Source organism: Taurulus bubalis, assembly GCF_910589615.1.
Source record: "Taurulus bubalis genome assembly, chromosome: 15".
NCBI classification, from domain to species: domain Eukaryota; kingdom Metazoa; phylum Chordata; class Actinopteri; order Perciformes; family Cottidae; genus Taurulus; species Taurulus bubalis.
Window position 1 is genome coordinate 11,388,922 of NC_136603.1, and position 26,553 is coordinate 11,415,474.

At 42.1% G+C, this 26,553-nt stretch overlaps 1 protein-coding gene across 1 annotated transcript in view; it reads left to right on the top strand.

Moving 5' to 3' along the window:
- myo10l3 (myosin X, like 3) overlaps nucleotides 1–26,553 on the top strand; it is a gene marked incomplete at its 5' end in the record, with an annotated part of 51,265 nt that overhangs the window by 13,377 nt on the left and 11,335 nt on the right. Inside the window, 21 exons of the mRNA XM_079230840.1 lie at nucleotides 35–133; nucleotides 8,419–8,577; nucleotides 9,472–9,659; nucleotides 9,807–9,941; nucleotides 10,280–10,404; nucleotides 10,523–10,536; nucleotides 10,678–10,762; nucleotides 11,074–11,180; nucleotides 11,409–11,538; nucleotides 12,555–12,673; nucleotides 14,352–14,498; nucleotides 15,323–15,423; nucleotides 15,781–15,847; nucleotides 16,366–16,458; nucleotides 17,437–17,505; nucleotides 19,531–19,613; nucleotides 19,727–19,835; nucleotides 21,140–21,220; nucleotides 22,783–22,907; nucleotides 23,062–23,176; nucleotides 25,941–26,047. Coding sequence (XP_079086966.1) covers nucleotides 35–133; nucleotides 8,419–8,577; nucleotides 9,472–9,659; nucleotides 9,807–9,941; nucleotides 10,280–10,404; nucleotides 10,523–10,536; nucleotides 10,678–10,762; nucleotides 11,074–11,180; nucleotides 11,409–11,538; nucleotides 12,555–12,673; nucleotides 14,352–14,498; nucleotides 15,323–15,423; nucleotides 15,781–15,847; nucleotides 16,366–16,458; nucleotides 17,437–17,505; nucleotides 19,531–19,613; nucleotides 19,727–19,835; nucleotides 21,140–21,220; nucleotides 22,783–22,907; nucleotides 23,062–23,176; nucleotides 25,941–26,047 — 2,258 coding nt within the window. The remainder of the gene's footprint in view (nucleotides 1–34; nucleotides 134–8,418; nucleotides 8,578–9,471; nucleotides 9,660–9,806; nucleotides 9,942–10,279; nucleotides 10,405–10,522; nucleotides 10,537–10,677; nucleotides 10,763–11,073; nucleotides 11,181–11,408; nucleotides 11,539–12,554; nucleotides 12,674–14,351; nucleotides 14,499–15,322; nucleotides 15,424–15,780; nucleotides 15,848–16,365; nucleotides 16,459–17,436; nucleotides 17,506–19,530; nucleotides 19,614–19,726; nucleotides 19,836–21,139; nucleotides 21,221–22,782; nucleotides 22,908–23,061; nucleotides 23,177–25,940; nucleotides 26,048–26,553) is intronic.

Genomic DNA, 26,553 nt, shown 5'->3' on the forward strand with positions numbered 1-26,553 from the left:
CTAACTTTGTGCTTTTCTGACTATTGTGTTGCAGGGGGCCCGTGTTTGGCTGAGACACAAAGATCAGCTCCTCCCCTCCACCGTCAGCTCTTGTGATGATTCGTCCTTGGTCCTCACAAGCGACTATGGGAAGGTAAGAAGAGTTATATTTTTCATTAAAAATTCACTTTAACCCATCCAAAAATTCTCATTCTCATTCTCAGTGTGTCTGCACCATAACGTATTTGTCATTGGTTTTAGGGCTCTCACATGATTTTATAAACCCATTAAAGTCAGGAAAAAAGCCAACACATATGTTTGCAGGCTTTAACTGGTATCATGTACATGTGAAGCCTCCCCTCATATTTAATTTATAATTTACATGGTTGTAGTATAATGTAGGAGAGGAGAGGCCCAGTGTGTGTGGGAGAAGGTTCATTGTTTGCACACGTGTTACATCTCAAAGGCTCAGCGTTGGAATCAACACCTTTTGTAATAAAAAAAGAATGACAGGAATGGGCTCCTTGTGTCAAGTCATTGGCCCAAGCTTATCCGTTTTGCAGTCCAGGGTGGTCTTTGTGTCTGGAGGAAATCCTGTCAGAGAGAGAGAGGGAGGGAGAGAGAGAGAGAGGGAGGGAGGGAGAGAGAGAGAGAGAGAGAGAGAGAGAAAGAAAGAGAGAGAGAGAGAGAAAGAGAGAGAGAGAGAGAGAGAGAGAGAGAGAGAGAGAGACGGCAAAAAAAGAGTTTATCAGTCAAATGTCAAAAAATGTCAAAAAATGATCGGCCATCACCACTCTTATCTTATGGAATGCCTTTGTACTGAACAATCCCTAAAAGCAGTGCATATAATCGTCCTTTAGTTCCTGACTGTCCAAAGTCAGCCGCAGGTCTTTGGTCAGGTCAGGGCTTCGGGAAGGAACAGGGTAGGGCCCAAGGACTGCAGGATTTCAACATCCAACATCATTTCCACATCTAGACGGCCATCATCCTAACCACAAGCCTGAGCCCTGCTTTATTCCTTCACTGGAGTCCTTGACTGTTCATATGAAGAAGGGTTGCATAGAGAGGTCGCCAAGCACTGACATGTCGGTTCTCTTAGTTGGCCTGTGTGTTGGTCTGCATGGCTGGAGCTGAGGCTTGGGCTGACGGCAGTGTTCGATAGGTAGAGAGTTATCAACGATGAGCGAGAGGGAACATATGAATTCATTCTGACGATATGTGTTTGATGTTTCTATAATCAGCACCGGGGATTCTTTTAGTGTGAAGTCAACCCTGTGTTTTCAAAGGGACGGGATGACTCCGACCAATGGAAACAGCATCTATTTACAGCACCAGGTTAAAGGTTGAGAAATGAATCGGTCTTATTAGGACCGGAGGATGCCACTGGGTGCTGCCTTCACTACCCGCAGTAGGATTAGAAATAATAACATTTGGTTGATGTGATGTCATAGTGTATATGACTGGGTGTAGCTGAACTGAAGCTGGACTATATCTCAGATGATCCTCACATGCAAGCTCAGGATGTGTTGGTTCAGGCCAGGCATATGGTCGAAGGCTGCAGCCAGAATGACAGGAATGTAAGACTGAAAAACAGACGGTCTCCACCTTCAGGATCACCAGCTGACCTTATGTGATCCCCTGTTTCTGAATGACATATCTGCTGAGGTTTATTTGCATCGCCTGATTAAGTTGTAATCTCTATAAAAAGGGATAGTTTAGATGTTTTAAAGTGGGGTTGTATGAGGTAATTATCCATAGTCACATAATTACATTCTGTAAATGTAAACAATGCAAATGATCTGAACTTAAAACGTATACATTCTCTCTTCAAAGCCAACCGACTCAATTGACTAAAACAGTATAAATAACTTCCACTTTCAGTTCAGTTCAATGAGATTTAGCATGCACTTAAACTGATATTGATTTTTTTAGGTTGGCCTTTCTTTTAGGTGACTAAAATACATTTCAGCTGCCCGGGTCCTCAGCAGGACATTGTTGTGTCCTTGTTGGTACTCCTGTCTGCTTCACCAAACTGTGTGTGTGTGTGTGTGTGTGTGTGTGTGTGTGTGTGTGTGTGTGTGTGTGTGTGTGTTGTCTGTCATTCTGTCTTTGTCTTTGTCCTGGTGTCTTTGCTCCTGTGTGCAGTGTCAGAGGTGGTTTGGTAAATGTATCTTTGCAGCATTTTACATTTTACCTCAGGGGGGTGGGATATACCATTATCCATTGCTTCAGTGCTCACACTAAGGTGCAGCCCCCTGCCTGAGTGCTCATCTTGCAGACTCAATAGTGTATCTTTACCAACACTGCATCGGCTTTTACAGGCTGACCTGGCTGCTGTCACATTAAGCATCATATCAGCATTCATCACTGTCTCATCCCCGGTACACCACAGACCTGAGTGGACCAGTATTATACAGCAGACACACTCCCGCTGAGATAAATGTCTTGTGGCTTTGTGTGTGTTTGCATCTGTCTCTGTGTGTGTGTGTGTGTGTGTGTGTGTGTGTGTGTGTGTGTGTGTGTGTGTGTGTGTGTGTGTGTGTGCGTGCGTGCGTGTGTGCGTGTGTGTGTGTGTGTGTGTGTGTGTGTGGTGACCAGATGGCACCAGCTGGATTATCAGTGTGTGAGTTATCCCCAGAGGGGCGCACATGTAAAGAAAAGGCTCTGTCACCTGAACTAAAAAGCTGCGGGTGATGTCATCTTTGCCCACCTGAACAATACAATTGAGATTGATGGTCTGTCTACGAGCCACAAATACAATTTTTATGAATCCATCATGTGACACTTACAGTACATATTATTGCTAAAACCAAATTTTTGTTGTTGTTGTAAAAAACGGAACCAAATTATGGCCAGATATTGTATTTGTGATAAATGTAAAGAAAAAATTAGTCGATTAATTGAAGTATTGATAATCAAATAATCATTTAAGTACATTTAAAATAACAAATTCCATTAATTTCCTTCAGTTACAGTTTCAAAATTCTGTTTCATTTGATATTAAACTGAAAATATTTGTGTTTCTGACTGTTTGTCAGACAAAACAAAAGCAATTTGAGAATCTCATTAAATTCACTGATGTGTGTCTGTTTTTTAAAATGTTACATGGCATGGCTCCGCCTCCGCTTAGTGATCCTATTAAACAACAAACTCAAAGTGGCAGACACACTAGATCTGCTTCAAGAGGTGATTGTGCCATTTTAGCTCTTTTAGCAAATCTGCATTTTCGGTGAATTCAGCAAACTCATGGAATGCTCTTCCATCACACATACGCACAAAAGGAACGTACAAGACATTCAAACATAGCCTTAAGGAATGGCTTGTTGCCATCAGGTGTGAAGCATTAATGTACTGTCTGTCCTGCCTGCTTATTTGGTGTATGTGTGCATTTGTCTTGTTTAGTGTTAATGTATTGTATGTGCCTCCAGTGTTTTATATATGCATCTACTGTGGATACACTTTTCTTTGATGTGAATTAGTTTTGTCTATACATTACTGTCTGTCTATCTTAGTTGCATTGTGTTATTGAAAATGTATTTACAGGCTGCCATAAAAAAATTCTGGCCAGGGACAACAGATGAAAATTAGCCTATCTGGCTAGCTCTGGCTCACTTACAGTTTTACTGTTGATTAGTGTGCATTGTCCCTGCAAAATAAACAAATAAATACAAAAAAATTAAAATAAATGACAGAATTGTCTGGGAATGGTGATTGCCTTTTTTTGTGTTTGTTTAAAAAAATGTAATCGTTAACTTGAGAAAGTAATAAACAGATTAATCGATAATGAAATTAAGTGTTATTTGCAGCCCTTAATAAATATATTTAGCTAAAGAAGGATACCACAGATAAAAGAGTCCCTCTCCTTGGTTTTGGATCTCATGTTTTTGTCATCGTGTGCACAAAATAATATTTACACAATAAACATTACTCATTGGGTCAATGCCTTGCGTTAACATGTGTCGCTTAATAAGTGTGATGTCTGACGTTGCCCACGGCCTGCAGCCATCCATTCGCTGAGGTTTAAAATAGGTCTTTGATGGCCCCTCAGTTTTTTTTCTGGATTATTGGTCAATGGAGCCATTATGTGAGTCTTTATGCAAGTGATGTGTATTCATGAGAAACAACATGCACACTCAAACGCCATTGTGAGCATCTGTGTGTGTGTGTGCTTAGCAAAATTGTTTAGGTTTGGGGCTTGCTGCCATGTTTTTTGATATTCAGGATGTAATGTAAAACTCTCAGTTTTTTTTAACGATTTTCCCCATTAATAAGCCTAACTCCGTCCTCCCCCCCATGTCTCGGGGGTCAGGGTGGGATCTCCCTTCAGCAGATGGATTCTCTGTAAGACAGGGAGAGAGTCAGAGGAAAAAAAAGATAAACAAGACAGTGTTTGTGTCCACAAGCCCTGTGATTCTGTATCTGCCCATGTGTCATTTCTAAAGGCTTGAATCAATCTGCCAATAAAAGGCCACAGAGAGACAGAGGCTGACGCCGCCCACATGTGAATATTTAGCAGAGCTGGTGAACAAAGCAGCAGCAGGGTGTGGTTTCATGAGGAGGGAACAAAAGGGAAGAGCGTTAAATCTGCAGGAAAGTTTCAAATGTATATTGTCAATGTGGGTTTTTATTTTCTTACACAAGGCACGAAGAAAGAAAGGAAATTAAAAGGAAATACCAGCAGAAACAATTGACTGTCTCTCCCAGCTTATTCACTTAAAAACCTTCATCACAAAATCCAAGACTCAAAGAAAAGGTGTGACTTCTATAGAAGCAACATTTCCAGTGTTGTTATTAATTTGTCTGCTTTGTGTCCAGCCGTGTGCCCGGCAGTGTAGTGTACTCTGTCAACACCAGCCTCCATTTAGAGAAGATTGATTTTTACAGTGAACATTTTCCCTAATCAATCATGTGAGTCACATGTTGCGATAATTGGCATGAAATTATCTCCAGCCATCATTACACCAGTCAGATCATTAACACTGATGAGGCTGCATCCCCACGTGAAACATTGTGATAACTGTCTGACGTGCACTGACTGACATCATGAGCAGAAATTAAACAACCGCTTTAATTAGAGCTCTAAATAAACTATATCTGCCATGTGTGCTTGAGAACAGGAGACAGTGTTACATCACTGCTTTTGTTGAAAAATGTTCCAGTGTGTCTAATAGTTTTAATGGACACTAACGGAACATTATTGTCCCTCCAAAGGATTGAAATGGAAATAGTAAAGAATATTAGTCTGCGTCTAGACCTCATAGGCTCTCATATTCCATCTTAGTTTCCTTTTAGCCGAATCTTCTGTGGTAGTGTTGTAAATCATTTGGAAACAAATTTGAGAAGACGTAAATGGACATGGATGAGAAATGTGAGAAATGTGAGGACAAAGCTCGGTGGGGCAAAAACGGAGGAATGTGAAACCTCTTTTGAAGCTGGAAACTCATCTCTGATGTTTCAGGAATGAAAAAGTCCCTCGAGGCTTACCCTGTGAAATTTGAACAGTAAATTAAGTCACATCATGATGCAGAGACGCGGCAGTTCAAGACATACTGTAGAGTATCGGGCACGCACACGCACATAAAGATGTGACGACACAATTCCTCTCTCGTGTGTTGTATATTTTTCTGCAGCCGTATTTGTTTTCCCCTTTGAGAAACTTGAGGTCCTCACTGCAATCGAGAGTGTAACATGGACTTGAGGCCTCACCGCGTTGTTTGTTATCTTGCCATATCCTTTTCTCCCGGCCACCTCAATGTAGCTTTGAACCAGACCAGAATGATAACACGGGCACAAGACGTGTCCCCAATTTCTTTCTGTCAACAGAAAGTGAACTCAGACCTGGGAGGTCGGTAGTGTTTTCAAATAAATGAAAGGATGAAGAATTTAATTAATATTTCTTATATACTATGTTTCAAAGAAACTATGATAAACGGTGCGATCAAATGTACTTTAAAAGTGCTTTTTGTTTATCTTTAAAAGTGACACTCTAACACATTCTTCCTCTTGCAAATGAAAAGTTTAATTTATCAGCAACAAAACTAACAATGTGTCTATCCAGGACACTTTGGGGCTTTGCTGCAACAGCCTCTCTGGGTCGGGTATTACCACTAGCTCAGGGTGGCTAATGTTAGCAAACTCTCCACTTACAGCAAAGTGACAGAGTCTCCTTTTAAACACACAAGATGTCATTTTCTGCTGCGAGGTAGCGTGTGATCGTGGGAGTGACACTGACAGGTCTCCTCCCTTCTAAGAAAAGCGGATTGGGAGATTGAAACCGGTAAAAAAAATTGTGTCCCTCCGACACAGGACGTCCCAGAGGTGCTGTGAGCCGACGTGTCACTGACTTTTGCCCTGCTTGCTTCTCTCATAACTGAAGTTCCAGATGTCCGATGACTAACATCCTTCATCAGGTTAAAAATACAGTCTACAGTTTGAAATGACTGAGATCTAAAAAGGTGTTTTGTAAAAATGTGGCTTGAAAGTGGATAAAAAGACAAGACAGCTTCTGACAGACAACCACAACGTTGACATATGAGCAAAGGGAATATTTTGTTGCGTGGCAATTTGGGACATTTGGGAAAATGATAGTTTTTGTAATGTAACAAAACAGACAACATTTGGTCATTTTTTTAAATGATACCTTTAAAGATCAAGAGTCATGAGCGAAATCCTATATGTGCTTTTAATATGCCATTTAAAATGATGTAGTTCAGTTGCGCTTTTTGATGTGTTTGTCAAATAATTTGCAGATTTTTTTAAAACTCTGAAATAGATTGAATATGTATTCGTATGACGACACTTTAGTCAGTAATCCTCCAGAGCCCAGGTGTTGATACTGATATCAATCACATTAAGTGAGTGATGTTATTGAATGTAAAATGATAATACTGGTTAAGGATGTGATTTATCAGCCAGTTCAGCCCCGCCTGGTGAATCAGAGACAATTTGTTAGAGAGGAGAGGGTGGGGTTAAGGCTGAATGTTTACGGACATCTGGCTGTAAATCTGCAACCTTCTGCTCGGTGGATGACATCACTGCACGTTCTGCTTTTCTCCCTGAGGTCCTCTTCACCCTTTCCCAAACCTTAATACCACATAAAAATGTAGCAACCCACTGATGACTGCATTGTTATTGTGCTATTGTCCCATCGTACACCCATTCTCTAACGGCCATCATCTCACATATGTGGAAGGCCTTTTCCCAACTTTTAATACAGATTCACAAAAGATGGAATCCACACATGCACATCAATGTAATTAATCACTACTACAGTTTTTAAAATACTAACCTCAACAGCTTTTCCAAGCAGCCCCACTGTGCTGACACAGCAGTTCTGTGAAAACTAATGTGTGCTCCCAAATGGGACACAAAGAGCCAGAAGTAATTCACTGGGACGCCACAACCCCCAGCTCCTTGGCCATCAGTATTGATCTACAACAGTGCTTCCCATCAAGTGACCATCACAGTTGTAGTCTGTCTGTTCTCTTATCTCTTGTCTTTTCCAGCAGAGTTTTGATAGCCAGAAAGTCTGCCAGGCTCTATGTAGAGCTATGTTGGTGTATGAGGCTTATTTCTCCCTTTGTCTTTCTCACCAGCTCCCATTTGATCCATTTCAAGTCACACAAAAAAAAGGGTCTTTAATGTCCAGTCAAGGACATTTCCAATCATCACATTTACTCTGCTGTTGCATCTTATTGGCCTTTTTGCTGGAATGCGACATGGAGAGGGATTGTTGTTTAAAACTAATCAAGGAGAGAAGTCCGGGCATGAGCTAGACGGGGGGTTCCCTCGCTGTCAGGTATACTGGCAGCATGCACAGATAGGCACACATCAGGGACTCAATCTGTCATTTTGACCCCAGTTATTTATGTATCATCGCTGGAATCTGCTGCCATTCATGCAAGCGGCGCCACGGTCACAGTTGAAGAGTAGAAGAGAGATTTATAAACGTTACTTATGCAGAATGTTCTTCTGCATAAGTAACGTTCAGACCCCGAGGCTGTGGTGCCTGTACAGTAGGACTTGTCAGCTACTGAAAGGGAGCATGAATCCCTCGCCTTTTTTAGTATTTAAGATATATTCTGTGGAGTTCACCTTGACAGTGGTGTTGTATTGAAATTATATGTTTTTCTGTCGTTCGTCAACAATTTTGATAATTTGCACGGCTGGCAGACACCATGTCACACTGCAAAGGTCTTATATTTCATGAGTGTGGCTGCTGTTTAGGCCGTCATCTACTAATTACATCGGAAAAAAATCAATAAACCGTAGATTCATTTACCAAATAAAAACATGAAATCACTGAAAACCGAATTTTGAGGTGTTTTGGGTCCTGGGAAATTGTTTTTGGTCACTGTTTTCAGACATTTTAAAGGCTAGATTTTTTAGACTAGTTTGTTTTGTGGTTGTGAAACCTTTTGGACATGTGTGTTGTTCCAGGTGACCTACCTGCAGACGGTGGAGCTGAACAGGGACACGGTGTACCCGATGCACCCCAGCAGCATCCATGGAGTTGAGGACATGTCCACACTGGCAGAGCTGCATGAAGCTGCCATCATGCACAACCTCTTCCTGCGCTACCAGAAAGACAACATCTATGTAAGGCACCACCACACTGTCTTAATCTGTGCACCGCCATGATGTACCTGGGAGCTGTGGGTCTATTGTCCTGGTCGGGGGGGGGTCTTTGTGTTTCTGGGAACTTTGGATGTTCAGCACAGCTAGACAGAGACTTCAAAGTGTAACAAATCTCAAACCATCAAAAAACATCAACCAGAACATTCAGTTTTTGGTGTGTTTTTTTTGTTATGCAAAGCAAATGCAACGTAACAACAACATGTTCAAACAAGTTTACACACAGTTTTTCGGGACTTGTCAGAAAGCAGGGTTGGAAGTAACCACTAAAATTAAATGTAAGAGAAGCAAGCCAGGCAGACCAAAGATAACAAGACTAAATATCAACATTTAACAAAATGCAGAAAACCCCTGAAGAGTATTACAATTTCAGATGTATTTGTTTGACCCTGTTTCACTCCCAGTATTATTTTCACGGCAGGGTTCTGAAGTCCTCTTGAAACACTACCCGTGCTTTGTTAAAATAATCATTGCCCACAGTCACATGGTAACTATGTTATTCGAAATCCTATCTCCTAATCTGATCTCGGAGGGTTTGTGCTGGTCTGTCTGCATGGCATCACAGAACGATATCATTGTGGAAAGATGACCCACAAACACACTTTTGTTGAGCACTCCCCAAAGCGATTACCCGAGCGAAGCAATGGATTCTAAAATACCACCAGCCTCAGTGTAAACTAGGCCATATGCAGTAGTTTAAGATTGTTACAGGCTACAGGTACTGTGTCACAGGAAACTGTTTGTACAAGATGTAAACATTGCAACTTGTGTATTCTGTCATCTTTCACTGATCAGTGTCTTTCTCTCTCATTTCCTTTTTCTCCCTCAAACTTTTGTCTGCTTTATCATTTCCCTCAGACCAACATAGGCTCGATCCTGGCTGCAGTAAATCCCTATAAGCAGATAGCGGGCCTGTATGACGGCACTGCAGTCGATCTGTACAGCAAACACCAGATGGGGGAGCTGCCTCCTCATATCTTTGCCGTGGCCAATGAGTGTTACCGCTGTCTGTGGAAGAGACACGACAGCCAGTGTGTTCTCATCAGGTGAGGATCCACTTTTAACACAATTATTACAAAATCATTTCAAACTAATCCATGGTAGACAGTTCTGTCTATAGCATTTTAAAACTCCTCGTGGATATTTAAAGTTAAACGGGTTCAATCGATCCTTCTTTGTCTTTGTATCGTCAGTGGGGAGAGTGGAGCGGGGAAGACAGAGAGCACCAAGCTGCTGCTGAAGTTTCTCTCAGTGATGAGTCAAAACACAGCAGGCACTCCTCTGTCAGAGAGGACCACCAGGGTGGAGCAGGCCCTCGTCCAGAGCAGGTACTGTTTGAATTCAAGGTTCAACACCTCCTGTCTTTACATCATACAAGTGTCAGAGCAATATCCATGTTTACTTTGTTATTAAGTGTTTGTTTAATGAGTCGTGTTACTCTTTGATGTTGTCCGTATTTAAATATATTTGTTTGCAATGATTTACCATTATAGGTCCAAATTCATGACATACTATAAAATACTGTGACCAGGCTGCACAAACTCTATGGCTCGCGGATCAACATCTGGATCCAAACACACAGCGATGGAGAAACATGTGACGTGTAAAAAAGGCTTTTTTAATAGATTATTTTATTTGCATTTCCTCTCTCTCTCTCTCTCTGCAGTCCCATCATGGAAGCCTTTGGGAATGCTAAGACCGTATACAACAATAACTCCAGTCGCTTTGGGAAGTTTATCCAGCTTCACTTTTCCCAGGATGGAAACATTCAGGGAGGCTGCATCATTGACTGTATCCTTCAACGGTTCGCTCTATGTACACTCTAAACTAAGAAATCACACGTCCATAATGTCTGTTTCAGAGGATGTATTGGACATTGTCAATGTTCTCCTTGACTTTCAATTATCAGATTTGCTGGAAAAGGTATGGTTGTGTTGAAACATTCAGTAGCAGCGCCTGGGATCAGCAAGTTGAATATTTTAATTAATCAATCAGTCCTCATCAGAATCCATTCTCTCATGAAACACTTTTAATATTTTCTTCTAACCATCTTCTCTCTCCAAGAACCGCGTTGTTCGACAGAATCCTGGAGAGAGAAACTACCACATTTTCTACGCTCTGTTAGCGGGAGTAGACAAAGACCACAGAGGTTTGTGTGAGAGAATGCACCGTTTTGACAGTTTTTGACCAACGTAGATGTCAAAGTCACAGTTTTCCTACATTCCTACTACTTTCCTAAGTACTAACACTTAAATACACTCAACCCCTAATTACTGACAACATGTGTCTAAAATATCAGAGTTACAAAAACAAAAATCTATCTTAGGCAGCTCTTAAGGATATGTGAAATCATTTTATTCTAATTTAACAATATTCATTCCATCTTAAATTGTGGGAAAATCTCTCAGTTACATAAAAAATGTGATAAAAACAAATCCACATTTTGTGTCTGTGTTGCAGAATTGTACCTGCTGTTAGAGGGTCCTGAGTCGTATCACTACCTCAGCCAGTCAGGCTGCATTCAGGACGGCAGTCTGGACGACAAGCAGCTCTTTGACAGTGTGATGGTAAGGATCCGTCCGGTTAGTGTAAGTAGTTTGTTTGAACCCCAGAGGGCGCCATATGCCTTCATCATGAGTGTGATCGTGCCTTATGAGACTGACTCTTTGGCTTTGTAGGCACATGATGTATTATGTACATATAAGTGTTTTAAACAAGATTTTACTGCGGTCACATATTGAATTGTGTCTTTTTCTAGTGAAATGTTTTCCAACTTTGTCTGTGTTGTGTTGCAGGAGGCTCTGAATGTGATGGAGTTCACTGAGGAGGAGATCAGAGACGTGTTCAAGTTGCTGTCGGCTGTCCTCCAGATGGGCAACATTGAATTCATGACTGCTGGTGGAGCTCAGATCACTTCCAAAGGGGGTAAGACAAGGAATATAACATGTATATAACAGATCTACTCCACAGAGTATGTTAAATTGATCCTGTCATACACATCTGTCACCTGTACCGTTAAAACTTTGAAGGACGCAGATAAGTTCAAATAGGAAATTGTGGGAATGCTTTACCTCTGTAATTTTTTAACTATTTCTGAATTATTTCCTAGGAAGTTGTCATTTGGAACTAATTATATTTTATTCGACACTAATTAAAAGATAGGTCAACATTTATGGAAGTTTCAAGTACTAAATGTATATTTACTTAGGTTTAAATGGGGTAAATGGTTGTTCCCCCTATAATAATAATAATAATAATAATAATAATAATAATAATACTAAATGACAGTTATTTCTAGTTCACTAACTAGGAAATCATTATAAAATGATTTGGAAATTACATATAATCTGATGTTACTTATTCCCTTTGAAAACCAAAGTATTTTAAATCATGTAAGCTCAGTGCTTTGGTAACCAGACAAAGATTGTTTTTTTTCTAATGAGCTAAACGTTACGGCAATGTTAGGGAAATAAATGTGTGTTTGAGAAAACTGGATACAAAATGTATCTGATGTTTTTCAAACAGTGGAAAATTATTTAATCTCAAGAACATTTTGGATTTTAAGCAAGGTCCAATAACAATGAACTTTTCCAATGATTATTGTAAAAAACTGTTTTATGAAGCAGATAATTAGATGTTGGACAACTCTGCTGTACTCTTCATGCCCCTGAGTTTGATTGACGTTGCACTAGCAGACAGCTCTGAACAAGCTGTAACTTGAGCTCAAGGCTCCTTTGTTTGCTGTGTCTGACCTCTTTTCCAAAGAACCAGTGAACTACAGTGACAGCAGAGAACTGCAACCCAGCCAGCAGGGCTGAGTTTCCTATAGACTGTATAGGATCACAGCCTATAAGTCACGTCCGTTGTTTGACATGAATAGGAGACACCTGCACGTTATATACACACTACACCTGAGACATTTGTTTATATGTGTGTTTCAGTTGTCAGTAACGTCAGCGAGCTGCTTGGCCTGGACTCCTTCCAGCTTTCAGAGGTGTTGACCCAACGCTCCATGATCCTCAGAGGAGAGGAGATCTGCTCACCGCTTACTGTGGAGCAGGTAACGACCCATCCAAACTTCTCATTTCAAGAATCAAACCGCGTAACACAGCTCCGTTATATCCCAGAATTTAGGGATTGTTAAGATGTCTCCACTGAAACATACAGTAAATGCCTGTTTGTTCCCTCTGTCCTCACCCCCTCTCCCTCCCCTTGTCTTGGTGACACACACGCACACACACACACACACACACACACACACACACACAGCCTTTCTCCGTCACTCTCCCCCACATGCCTCTCCAGATCCCTTGCGTGACTCCCAGCCATTTCCTGCTTTTTGTCTGCCAGATTCCTGGCACAATAAACCCATCGTGATAGTGATCTGAGTCAAAAGCACAATAGAGCCAATGACTGAGGGTGAAGCGAGAGTCTTCTCCTCTGGAGGCAGCCCAGCCGAGCACCAGGACGTCGGTGTAATAATTCTCTTGTCGGCTTCAAATGTCCACGGCGTGCTCTGTAATTAATGTGAATATTTCACAAGTCTGTATATGTGTGTGTTATCCTATTCACCACACGCCACATTCTGACGCATGACGCAATCCGTTTTGACTGAGCTCAAGCCTTCAGCCACCTCATATGCATAAATATCAGCAAATATGCAGCATGGACCTTTACTATTATCACAGTGACACAAAAGTCACAAGGAAGCTTTTCATGACCAGACAAAGACCTCGTGCTGTCACCCTGCTGCTGCTCGTTCTGCCTGGCCTTGGAAGCAGCTTGTGCCTTAATAGAGTTCATTATTCCGGCCCTGGAGTCGGTAAGAATGGCTTCTTCTCACAGCGGCCAGGGGTCACCCACCCCACGACTGCCTGCGCTAGCCCCTCTCCCTCGCCATCCTGGACAAACAGCCATTCTTCTCACTGCTGTGACGGAGATCCTGGAGCCACCAGCGCTCTGTTCACACCCGCTAGTTGCGAGAGGTGACGGGGGCATGATGGATTACTCAAAAAAGCCCAGGAGTATTGTTGGCCCAAATACAGTACACAACGCGGCGGTCTTGTTTTGTTTTCAATTCAAGCACAATGTCTGTGGAGGAAGTGTATAGCTGGCAAGCTCCATCTTTTTTATGTTCACACACGGATGCTGTCTGGCTGAAAGGCCGACTTCACTGCAGCTGGAGAAAATCAAAGCTGTACGTGTCTCGTGTTTTTTGTGTGTCATATTTTCTTCTTGTTTCCGTCTTGTGTGGAGTGCTAAATTAGGGGAATTTGTCGCAAATTACAACACCTACCTCATTAATCAATCAAGTAGGGTTGATTATATAGATTATGATGTTGTAATTATGACTCAAAGTCCACTTGCTCTCTTTTCTGGAGCATGTGAGGAGAACGTTACACTGGAGTTTTTAAATAGACCAACAAATAGTGCAGTGCGTCACTCTTAAGATATGTAGGTGATAAACGACGCTGTCTATTGTGACAACACAGACATTGCCTGCTGTCTGCAGACAGACGCTGACACAATACACTATTTGTTTTACAGACGCCCCACTGAGGCCACACACACATCACATTCAATCATGTTTTTATCCGCCATCTGACAGAATTAATGACATGTACATGGTGATTGATGGATTGATGCTGTGTTTAAGACGCAGACTGCAAAGTTTCCTCTATTTATTCCTGCATTGGTATCCATGCTAACCTTTCATCTCTCCATGTCATAATTTGCAGGCGGTGGACTCGAGGGACTCGGTTGCAATGGCACTTTATTCTCAGTGTTTCTCCTGGATCATAATGAGGATCAATCAGAAGATCAAAGGCAAAGACAACTTCAAGTCCATTGGGATCCTGGACATCTTCGGCTTTGAGAACTTTGAGGTGAAAGTCTAATTTAAGCTTTTAAAGAGGACATATAATAAAACAATCACTTAGTCAATGCTTTGGCACATACAGTACATTTGGATATCTGGAGTGCGTACCAACCCCAAAACTGTGAAGTAAGTCAATCCAGTCAGTTTTTTGTTGGCTGCCTGGATCATGAATCATTGTGATTCAACAAGCCCCTTCCTGTGTCACATGCAGGCTCATTAGAATATACCGATTATCTCCACACACGGCATAAAAAATACCTTTGCAAAGGTGCATCATATTTTTCCCACAAGCCAATCAGAGCAGACTGGGCTTTTTCAGAAGGGGCTTAAAGAGACATGCATTAAACTGAGCGTTTTAGACAGAGGATGAATGCAGGTTTATTCAGGAAAAAAAACAGTTGGTGGGTTGTTTGTCACTGTCTATTAAATCTGATCTGATTTAAAATCATAATTTATTCATATATTTTAGAGAAGTGAGATCACTTTACCAGCAGGATTCTGTGACGTCTGAATTGTGGTCCAATATGCAACTTACATACGTGCGGTGTAGAAGCTCAAATCTTTCAGTGCATAAACACTAAGAATGGACTTTTCTCTGAAACAGGAGACACTTTGTCCAGTCGTGAAACTTCTAAAGGAAAAACATATTTGATGTTCATAGATTTGGGATTTTTCAATTCGGGAGACAGAGAAGAAGTGATTTTAACACAGTAATTGAATATATTCAAGCAGTAAAAACTAATTATGAATCAAAGCAGAATATTTTATATGTCTTAAAACATGTCTGAAGTGACAGAATTGTTTTTTAAATCATGCTCTTCCATCCTGTAGGTGAACCGGTTTGAACAGTTTAACATCAACTATGCCAACGAGAAACTCCAGGAGTATTTCAACAAGCACATCTTCTCGCTGGAACAACTGGAGTACAACCGGTAAAGACGTTTCTCCATATCTAAACAATTAGAGGCATCCATGTATTCAGATGGGGCTTGTTTGCTGGTGAATACAGTGAAAAACAAAACAATTCTCATGTGCTGGAGACAGATACAGCTGTGGATCGGGGATGGGGGTTGGGCCTCCTCACGGCGATGCAGGCTAACTGCCAGAGGTTGGGGATTCTTGCCCAGACAGTTGTTTTCTTGTATAGTGAGCCAGCAGCTTGGACATGGATCATTTCATCACATGCTCATGCTGGACAATACAGCCATTGTGTCTTCATAGTTGTTTATATTTGTATATATATATATATATATTTATATGAGTGTGTGTGTGTGTCTTTGTCCTCACAGGGAGGGGATCCAGTGGGAGGCCATAGACTGGATGGATAACGCAGAGTGTCTGGATCTCATAGAAAAGGTAACCCAGAGAGAGCAAAGTCACCACCGGGGGCGGCCGCTAACCGCCAGCCAGAGCGTACAGACCCAGAAGCCACACTGTACTTACATTGACCTCCATCTCCCACAGTATCTTTATGCATATGTCTCATTTTGCATATTGTGTGCACAGTAATGTACACCAGTCAGTGGCTGGAGGTACGGTTGAGGTGAAGCATGGAGATGATTTGTTTTATTTTGTCACCATGATTATAATGATGGGGGAAAATGAGCTTCTACAGAGGTGGGCTTGTGTCTGAAAGCTTTCTGGGTCAAAATCACAAACGTAGGGGAAAAGTTTAGAGGGAGCGAAAACCGTGTCTGCTCGGTGAACCTTCTTTTGGTAAATAAAAGAGAAAGTTGAATGAATTATTATGCTGTTTCCTGTACGCATTGTTATGATAAAAGCTGCTAGATGTGCTCCAATAGGATTATAACGAGTTTCATCATGACTGCGTTGTGTTTAACTCTCCCTACTCCTCTTGTCTGTCTCCCCTTTAGAAGCTGGGCATGTTGGCTCTTATCAATGAAGAGAGTCGCTTCCCCAAAGGCACGGACTACACCCTTTTGGAGAAACTACACAGCCGACACGCAGTGAGTCCACACGCGCACTTGAAAACATCTTTCACACATGTCTGGGAGACCCTCACAAAGACATAAAAATGATCCATATCCCTCCACCAAAGCGGAAGAAACGCCTCCAGCACCCACCAGCTCACACAACCCCAAAGAGTTAAATCTTTCTTAGGGCCGTTGAATCGCCTGTTGCCTTCGGTGAAGGGTTGAACGTCTGTGCAGCACTTACACGCCCCCGAGCGCTCTCACATGCAAACACAACAATGCTGAAATGTGATCAGCCATTCTGATGAGCATTGTGTGCAGGAGAAAAGAGTGTCCTCAGAAAACCCAGCAGAGCTTTCTATGGCTGATGGAAAAAACAGAAGAGGTATAAAGTGAGACTTAAGAACTGTCTGACCTCTCCCTGAGGTGTCTGTAGCACAAGATAAGTTTTAAAGTCTTGGTCAGAGCAGTAGGAAGCTTTCATGCAGGCAACATGATTAGTGCTGTAATCATTCATTGTCGATTACTTGATTAGTTGATGTTTAAGAAACGTAAAAAAAATAATAAACAGCTGTTTTGATTATCAATACAAAAAGGTTCTAGTTTTTTCTCAGTTTTGAGTAGTAGCAAATTAATTTATTTTTTACATTAAGTCAAAATAACAGACACAAAAACCCACTCAATTCAATTGTAACACTAATAAAATACAGTGATAGGCAGCTATTAAGCTATTAAGCTATTAATCAACCCACATTTCTTTCATCTGAAACTAGTGCAGCAATGGTTCAAGGCAGGTTATTAAAACTAAGTTTCTCCACATTTATGGCACAAATCAGTTCTTATAATCATCTTTGGAAACAGGGCGAGATTGTTGTCTTTGTAAATGCATTGATTGATTTTTGGATACAGGACTGTTCTGGATGATTATGAGAGATATTTTTTCCACTTTTTTCTGACATTCTTCAGACTAAGATTCTAAAAGTCAGTGGTCTCTTTGTGCTTTCTCCTCAGACAAACCCATACTATGTGAAGCCCCGAGTGACCGATCACCAGTTTGGCATCAAGCACTACGCTGGAGAGGTAATTAGCAACACTGGCACACACATACATACAAGCACACATACAGGGGAAAACAGGGTTCCTCCTGCTTCCTGAACAAGTGTGTTGGGGAAGTGAGGTAGTCGTTGGATGGGCAGGAGGGCATTCTTTGCCAAAAATCAGCTTTTTCCTGAGTCAGGAGAAACCGCTTCACTGCCATCCTCTCCTTCCTTTGCTTCCACGATAAACAGAGATTACTCCTGACGGAAGTGTAGAGCAAGTCAAAGAGATCAAGGAAGAGAGATAGAGTGAATAAGGCTGTGTGTGTGTGTGTGTGTGTGTGTGTGTGTGTGTGTGTGTGTGTGTGTGTGTGTGTGTGTGTGTGTGTGTGTGTGTGTGTGTGTGTGCGGTAGGGGGGTAGCACATGAAGCCCTCCTCAGACAAGGTCTCCTCAGTGTGGCAGCTCAGTCACAAGCCTGGCATGGATTACTATGGTAATGACTTGGTCCAGAGAGGACAGGCAGGCCAACCAGTTGTTCTTTCTCTCTCCAGTGTGTCTCTCTGGGGAGTTCAGTCGCCTCTCTGAAAGCTCCTTCTGTTATCTGAAACTGTGCCGTGAGTTCAGCGGGGAAATAGTAGCGTCCTTCCATAGATTTGATTATCAGCGTGGTGCTGGGGGGCGGGTGGGGGGGTCCTTGCTGGACGTGAACTTGTTGTTAACAACAAAACAACTCACCACATCTTGTGAATTTAGGAATTAAAGAACAATAACCCAAGGAAGCAACTTTGATTAAACCATGCAAACACAGAATTTCAGATGAACTGTATATTTTCTTTTTGTGGATTCAGTGTTTGCATGGTTTGTGCACCTGTACGATTTAGCATTTTTTGTAAGATTAAATCCTCATTTCCCTGTAGCATCATGAGACCATAAGAGTAAACTTAACCTGAAAGTGACCAACACAGACAGACTATTGTACGAGTCTATACCCATGTGAGGGCAATGGAGGGCAATTAGTGTCCCTCTAATTTATAAATACATGTGTTGTCTAGTTTGTATCTCATGGCTTCCCATAAGCCTCAAGGCTTGTGAGAGGGTTGTTATTGAATTAGTATACCCACACACAGCTGTGAATACGAGCTCACATACACGTATACAAATGTGCCTGTGATTAGATTACAATATGTTTTATATTATTATTTCCATGCACTTCTTTGCATAAAATACTTTCCTTCGAACGTGCAACAAACACACACTCAGAGTGCATTACATGTGGGTCAGGGCAATGCTGAGAATGGGGTGTCGCTAAGATGAAGGCTGAACAGAACTCAACAGGTGACTGCATTAGCACAGGCTCTCTGCTGGCCGGTCCCCATGTGTCAAAACATTAATTTACAGCCCCCAGTCATGTCACACTTTGTGCATGTGTGTTGATGAATGTTGTCATCAGAAAACATCAATCACCCAGTCTGGATAATGAGCCTCCAGAAGATAAATATAATTCATATTAATACAGACAAATGAGCTTCATTGTCTTTCTTGTGTCCAATCTGTGCGTCAATGGCATTCATTTTCTAAGCATTTTAAATTACGACATCTTTGAGATCAAAAGGTTTTAATTTAAAGTTTGAGTCATCTGCACACAGTTTAGGAAAAGCTGTGCTTACAATAACACCCAATTTGCTGCAGTGCATATGTTTGCACACATATAACAACTTTTGGTTCATTATCTTATTACATTTGAACATGTTATATATTCTTTTACATTACAATTGGAAATATCTATGTGGTTGTAAATCTTTGTTATTTCTTATGTCTTCATAATGTATTCAGTTTCAGTATTCAGCCATTGATGTTTAGGCAAATCACTCTCAAGCAAATTGAAAATGCATTGCTTCTGCTCATGTAGATTAGTTTATTCTATTTTGTTGCATTTCATATTTGATATAGCTCTCTTTTTATTTTTCTCGTACGGTTGAAACATTAATATTAACATTAAGTATTGTCTTATTTTAAATGTAGACACAATCTGCCCTGACACTTTTTTGTTTTAATGTCTGTTTTAGGTGCTTTACGATGTGCGTGGGATCCTGGAGAAGAACAGAGACACCTTCAGAGACGACATCTTGTTTATTCTCAAAGACAGCAGGTGAGCATATCCCACTCTTGTCCTTTAGCATGCTGAACGCACTTCTGCAGGATTCCGTTCATATGCAAGTTTTTACATTCACGCCTCCTGTTCTGCACCCTGTGTGTCTGCAGGCTTGACTTCATCTACGACCTCTTTGAGCGCGTCGGTAGCAGAAATGGAGATGAGACCCTAAAGATGGGCACGGCCCGACGCAAGCCCACCGTCAGCTCTCAGTTCAGGGTGAGGCCGAAGCTTCTGTGATCTAACTGTCACTCTCAAATCAGAGCAGCCCAAGCACACAGACAATGCATTAATAGTCTCCCATGTGCTGCTGCCGATGAGGATCACATAACCTGTTAACTCTTGGCTGGCATGATGAGTGTGAGTGCGATGGCATAGACGGGAGAAAAAAAAGAGGATAGAAATCATGGAGAGACAGAAAGGGAAGGAGAATGCAGCGGGTGCATTTGATCTGCTGATGATGGGTGATGGGATATATAAAATATGTGGTTGTGGCGGTGGAGGGGGAGCAGTGAAGGGCTTATCTAAGCATGTCCTAACTGCAGTGGGGAGAGAATGAGCAGGGGAGGAGTTGGCAGGCTGCCTGGGCTACAGCTTCTAAAGCCAGGGGATTAGGGTTGATGCCTAGGCAGAGAGGGGCCAACCAGGGGCCACTCATGCTCAGTTCTGCCAGGCCGGGCCTCGCTGGAGACAGACTGTCTGAGGCAGCGAGCAGAGCTAGGCTGACATAGCCTGCGAGGTTCAAGGGTCCTCGGTGTGTGTGTGTGTGTGTGTGTGTGTGTGTGTGTGTGTGTGTGTGTGTGTGTGTGTGTGTGTGTGTGTGTGTGTGTGTTATGATTTGTATGGACTGACTTCTGAGTAGTAAAGAAAGAAAGTATAAAATTACATTTAATCTGTATCTTTTTATACATTTTGTCAACAATACTTAAACATGTTTATTTTAACATTTCTAATTTAAGGACTTTTACTTGTATTCTACAACAGGCCCTCTGACAGTGCAGTACATTTACTACTAAGTACTGTTATATTTTGAGGTGCATTCATTGTGTCTGCTACTTTTAACTTTTACTAATTTCATAGAGAAATGTTGTACTTGTATTCATAGTTTGTAGATTAGCATTCTGCATCATGCAACCACTACAGAAATCTTAATGTTACCAAGTAATTTGTGTAATTTAATCCTAAAAGTCTTAGTTTCTTAAAACAGATAGAAAAAGGGCATTGCAATGTCAACTGTTTAGATGTGAACTAGTTTTATGAATTTTCTAAGTTAAGATTCTAAAGCAGCAATCTCTCATTCTGTCTTCTTTCAAGTTCATCACACTCACCAAAGCACAGAACAAACAATAAAGTCAGGCTTTTATAGATTTCAACTTTTCTTGGTCCTTTTTATTATTGTCCACAAGGTGAGAAGCACATGCATAAATGAATAGACATGAAGTCATATATTTAAATAACTTAGCCTAATTGTATAGCTTCTCTGCTGTCTTGATCTTGATCCTCTCAGTGCTGCTGTGTTTCAGGACTCTCTCCATTCCCTGATGGCCACACTAAGTTCCTCCAACCCTTTTTTTGTACGCTGCATCAAACCAAACATGGACAAGGTAGGTCATGCAAATTTCATTGCACAAAAAAAAAGAAAATGTGAGAAACCCTGCCAAGTCTTGTCAAGGTCAGCGCCTGCAAAGTTAAACCTCGTTGATGCTATTCATAGTTCTCATTTCCCAGAACTAATCTTTAGTCATGTAAATGTTCCACTTGAAAAGTAACTATTCTTTTTGTTTTTGCTGCAAATTCTCTACTGCTCTCAAGACTCTCATTGTACTTCCTCAAATAAAAGGGCTGTGTACCAGCACATTCCTACCACTTTATCCTTTACCGGAGGTCGGAGGTCACAATTGGCCACTCCAGCTGCAGCAGCTTGGCTGATGCTCTGCTGATCTGGCTGCATCAGTGGAATGCCAAGATAAGACCACAGTGCTGTAGCTGTTGTGAAACCAGGCAGACGTTTACATTTTCTCTGTTTAAGAGACTGTTATTGTTGTTAGTTAATAATGTACACAGATTGTCCCTGTCTGATTGTCTCTGATTGTCCTCTTCTGTCAGCTCCTTTCCTTTCCACTCCTCCTGGGCATCATTCCATACTTTTCGCTGACATATTAGCATTGAAACTGCTCAGCCTTCTTCCCTCACCCGTTCCCTGCTCTCGCTGGCTCTGCCTTGCATTCGCTCACCTGGCCTCAGTCGGTCAAGATGGAACAAGCCTCTGTTAATCCTGCAGTGCGTGCATGCAAACAGACACCACATACTATGTATTTGTGTGATTTACATGCACCCACCCTCCTTGGAAAATATGTCACTGAGGGAATGGTCAGCTTGTTTTCACTCAAACAAGTCAACATGCCGCACTTCTTTCAGCTGCCTAAATCCCCTGCTAAAGAGCAGAGTTTAGAGCTCAGAGTGGTGCACATTTATGTGCGTGTGCTTGATTATGAACATGAACACATGCAAGCGTGCCTTTGTATCCAAGTGTCTGTTTCCATGCCTAGTAGCATTAGCCCGTAATTAGATTGACACATTTGGGGAATGCTTCGGTCCTGTGTGGGGCTTATCTAGTGCTGCGTGCCCTCTGGGAGACAATGGCCTTCATGCGGTCCTTGTAAGCGGCCAGGCAGCCTGTGTAGGGGGGTGTAACTCAGCAGATATCACAGATCCTTTCCGATAAGCAGACCTGAGGATCATCTGTAACTCAGAGCTGTGAACAATGCAGCTGATTATTTCCAGAAAGAAAGGCTTACCCAGTTGGCCAGGTCTTGTTTAACACTGTTTGTGTTTCTCTCCGGTGTGTGTTTGCTTTGCAGTAACCTGATTGTTAATGTAAAATGATAGCACTCCCCATGGTAATTTACTCTTTAGTTCATTTTAAACATGACTCAGCAGAAGAATGATTTGTATAGGTGTGTAGGCTCAACAGTGGAAGAGGATATTTGCCTTCAGTGTTTTGCTGTCCCATATCAACAACCCAAGGCCTGTTTGCATCTTGACTTTCAATGCATAGCTGAGAATGACTTTAAGCATAGAACTGTGTTGTTATCATTTGAGAGCAATGATTAGGCATTTTGGTTGTTTGTAGTTTTCATGTTGTTTTCTTGATTGTCATCTCCAGAAGGCCAACCAGTTTGATCCTGATGTGGTCCTGAACCAGCTGAGATACTCTGGGATGCTTGAAACGGTGAAGATCCGCAGGGCTGGATTCCCCGTCCGTAGAACCTTTCAGGACTTCTACAGCAGGTCAGCAAAATACCCAAAAAATACTGGACACACAGAGGCTGATGAGTCATCTCAAAATGATTGAACTATGTCTTTCAGGACTGGTGAAAGAAACAGCCAAAGCCAAATAAAAAAGCAATCCCTGTACTGAAATTCCCAATATTTGTTTCAACAGGTACAAGATGATCCTGAATAACAAAATCCCCTCAGACGATGAGAAGCACAGCTGCTCGGAGCTTCTCACACTTTATGACAAAGCCAAGACAGCGTGGCAACTGGGGAAGACAAAGGTGGAGCACATACACACACACACACACACTCACGCACACATATGCCCCAACTTGTTTTTGTCATCTAGGAGGACATTGCTTTGACACACTGTCATGCCCTAGATACTCACAGCAGTAACCATAACCACTACCCAAACCCAGTCCCAACCCATAACCCTTAACCGTATCCCAACATCGTCCAAAAACAAGGTCTTAACCCTAAAATTGTATTTGTTGCATTGGAGAGACCAGCTTTCTGTCTCCAAAATGCCCCATAATGCAACACACATGAACATATATTTGTCCTCACAATGTAATTAATACAAGAGCAAACCCACACATACATTTTCCTGTAAGATGGACTCTGAATACACCAGTCAAGTTCTTAAAAACATGTTCAACAAGTCACAAATCTTTTTTCACCATTTCTTTTTTCTTTCTAAATATGTGGGATTTGGACAATTTCATGCAGAACATCCGGAGAGCATATTGGTTCAATCTGGTGTCTTCTGGGTCTGATTTCTTCCTCAAGAATTCATGTTGCTGTCATTCCCAAGCTGTTAATGTGTGCCACAGTTTGGACAGCCCCAACTGTGACTCATGTCGTAAAGATTTTTTTCTGGCCGGTTGTGGTCAATCTTCTGCTCTCCAGTTGACAACTTACAGAGTTATATGGCTACTCCTCAAAAACCCCTAACACCAACAACTGTTACTTTAACTGTAAACCAGCGGCGGGGCTTACAGTAATCCTGAGGCAGCCTTATTGTAGGTGGAAGAGTGTTAGCCTCCTGACACTCGTCGCACTGTTGATTTAATAAACTAAAATCTCAGTCAGTGATTTGGAAGCAGTGCTGAAGGGTTGCAGAGGTTAGAGGAAAGTCATGCCTTCATCTTGTAGAAAAATTATTGTTGCGAAATGATCTCCATCGTTTTCTTTCTTGGCCTCTTTATCTCAAACAATCATCAACTCCCCTCAGCAAAGGCCTCTCTGTTTCTCTGCACTACCATTGAATGATTAACCTTTAATGACTAGCACGATCTGGACAACAAAACCTCTTTTCTTCATGTTGAACTCAGCAATAAAAAGGGTAAATAAACCTGTTTTATAGGCTTTCTTGAAATCAGCTAAATCCACATTTGTCCCACTGTTACTTCCTGCTCTAAGTTGTGGTTCCCCTGCAGCCGTTAAATCCCTGAGACACAGTGTTTTGCTGTAATATCCCATTTGGCTGGCACACCATGCATAGTGTGAGCTGCGCACATGCTGAAATACACGTCAAGACCAAAACATGTTTGATGTGTTTGCTGTGTTGGTTCTTATTAAGTATATAGCCAGAGCATAACCACTTATGTGCACATGCCTATCTATATTACATTTTTCACACATGCACATAGTATAAATCTCTGGAATCACTGAGTATTACAGACTTCAGAGAGAGAAATAAGTGTTTTTTCTGTGTGGATAAAACTTAATTATGCATCCAGGATCTGCATTTTGATCTTTTGCTGCAACTGCTGATGATGTTTCACTTTACACCGTAAACTAAAGAAATAGAAAGAGAGAAATGTTTTCAATTACGACTGAGTCTGTGTCATTCTGTCCACATGGTTGTGTTTTTGATGGCAGCGTAATATTTCTGGGCTCAGGGAATTAGGGTAGTGTGGGTTGTGGGAAAGGGGTCTCAGAGACAGATGGGGGCTACATTTCCTTTGGAGAAACAATCTGTGTGTAATTATATACGTTCTGATTGTGTGCAGAGGAAGTGTGTTGCCTAGAATTAGGGGCTTGGGCGACGTTGCACGAACTGTGTGTGTGTGTGTGTGTGTGTGTGTGTGTGTGTTTGCCAGACATTTGTTTTACAGACGAGGGAAGGATGTGGATGAAGAGGAAGCTTCCTCCTTTCACAGACTTTGCAGAGGCAGGCAGGGCTGCAGCTGTGGGATCCTTTGATTAGTGGAACATCTGGGACACACACACACACACACAGTCACTCAAAGGTCCCCCTCCTAGTTGATCCTCCAGGCTAGCAACAGTTATCGCATTATCACATAAACCCAGATACACAGCTGGCTGGTTCTCCCAGCCTGCTAACATGGTCAGACAGAATAATCTGATCATTTATAATGTCGAGTTACCACTCTCTGCTCATTTCTGTTAGAGCGTTTTAGTTTAGGAGGAGCTGGAAGCTGTCATTTGTCCCACAGTAACCAACTTTGAAAAAAAAAAAATGGAAAAAAAATCTCCAGGAGCGAGGAAAGGGTTAACTAAACTTTTTCTCCTTCCTTCACAAGAGCAAGGAGGGGTGTGGCTTTCTATCTGGACACCAGCCACCACCCCCCTCATCCCTCCATCCCTCCTCTCCCTACCTCTCCACTCCCTCTCTGTCTGTGCACGTCAGTCGTGCTACCAACGCAGCAGCAGCAGCAGCAGCAGCAGTAGTAGGGAAATGTTGAGGAAGGACGCCTGAATACAATGAGGCTCTGCAGTGGCGGCATTAGCAGCAACTCTGCAGTCCCCGTGCCAGCTCTCCGCTCTGCTCTGCTTTGCATTCAGGAGGAGCTGCTCGCCTGCTAGCCTCAACTGCACCACAGCTTCCTCTGCAGTGGGCACAGGGTGCTGCCAACAGACAAACAGGGGCCCTTCACATCTCTGCTGCTGGCCCATCTTTTGCAGCCTTACCAAGAAGAAGGAACTAACCTCGTCCTATTTCCTTCCCCTTCCTCCTCCTCTCTGTGTCTCCCTGTCTGTCACTCCCTGTCGGCCGTGGCGCTGCTCGTCCCACAGGTGTTCCTGAAGGAGGCCCTGGAGCAAAGGCTGGAGAAGGAGAGGGAAGAGGTGCGGCGCAGGGCTGGCATGGTGATCCGCGCTCACATCCTCAGCTATGTGGCAAGGTGAGTGGTGGAGTGTGGAGGAGGGGCTGAGGGCTGAGTGGCAGCGACTGTTGTCCTTGTTTAGTTTTGTAAGAGAGGTGTGCAGCCTGTGTGTTTTTGGAAGGGGAGATTATGTGCATGCCTTTGCACTCCATATTCGTGTGGGTGTGTATAATGTGGGTTATACAGTGTCAGTGCAGAAGTTCCCTCCCAGATTTTCTAGTGCAGTAAAGATGGACAGTGATTTGCTAGTGGGCCAGTTATTATAAATGCATGCTTTATATTGTTCATATCTACAGAACATAAAGTGTAGCCAAGATCCCAGAGTTTCCTATAATACCAGATATGTCCTGCAAAATGTTGGAGAAAATTCACTACAAATGTCCTGTACTCCAGAAAGTCTTATAGAAGGAGTGTGGAATCATAAAGTCTGATTGCAAAATAATAATACAAAATCCTGCACTTCGTATAACTTGATTTCACTTTATCAATAACGTTCCTCAGACCCTCATCAGGTAAAATTGATC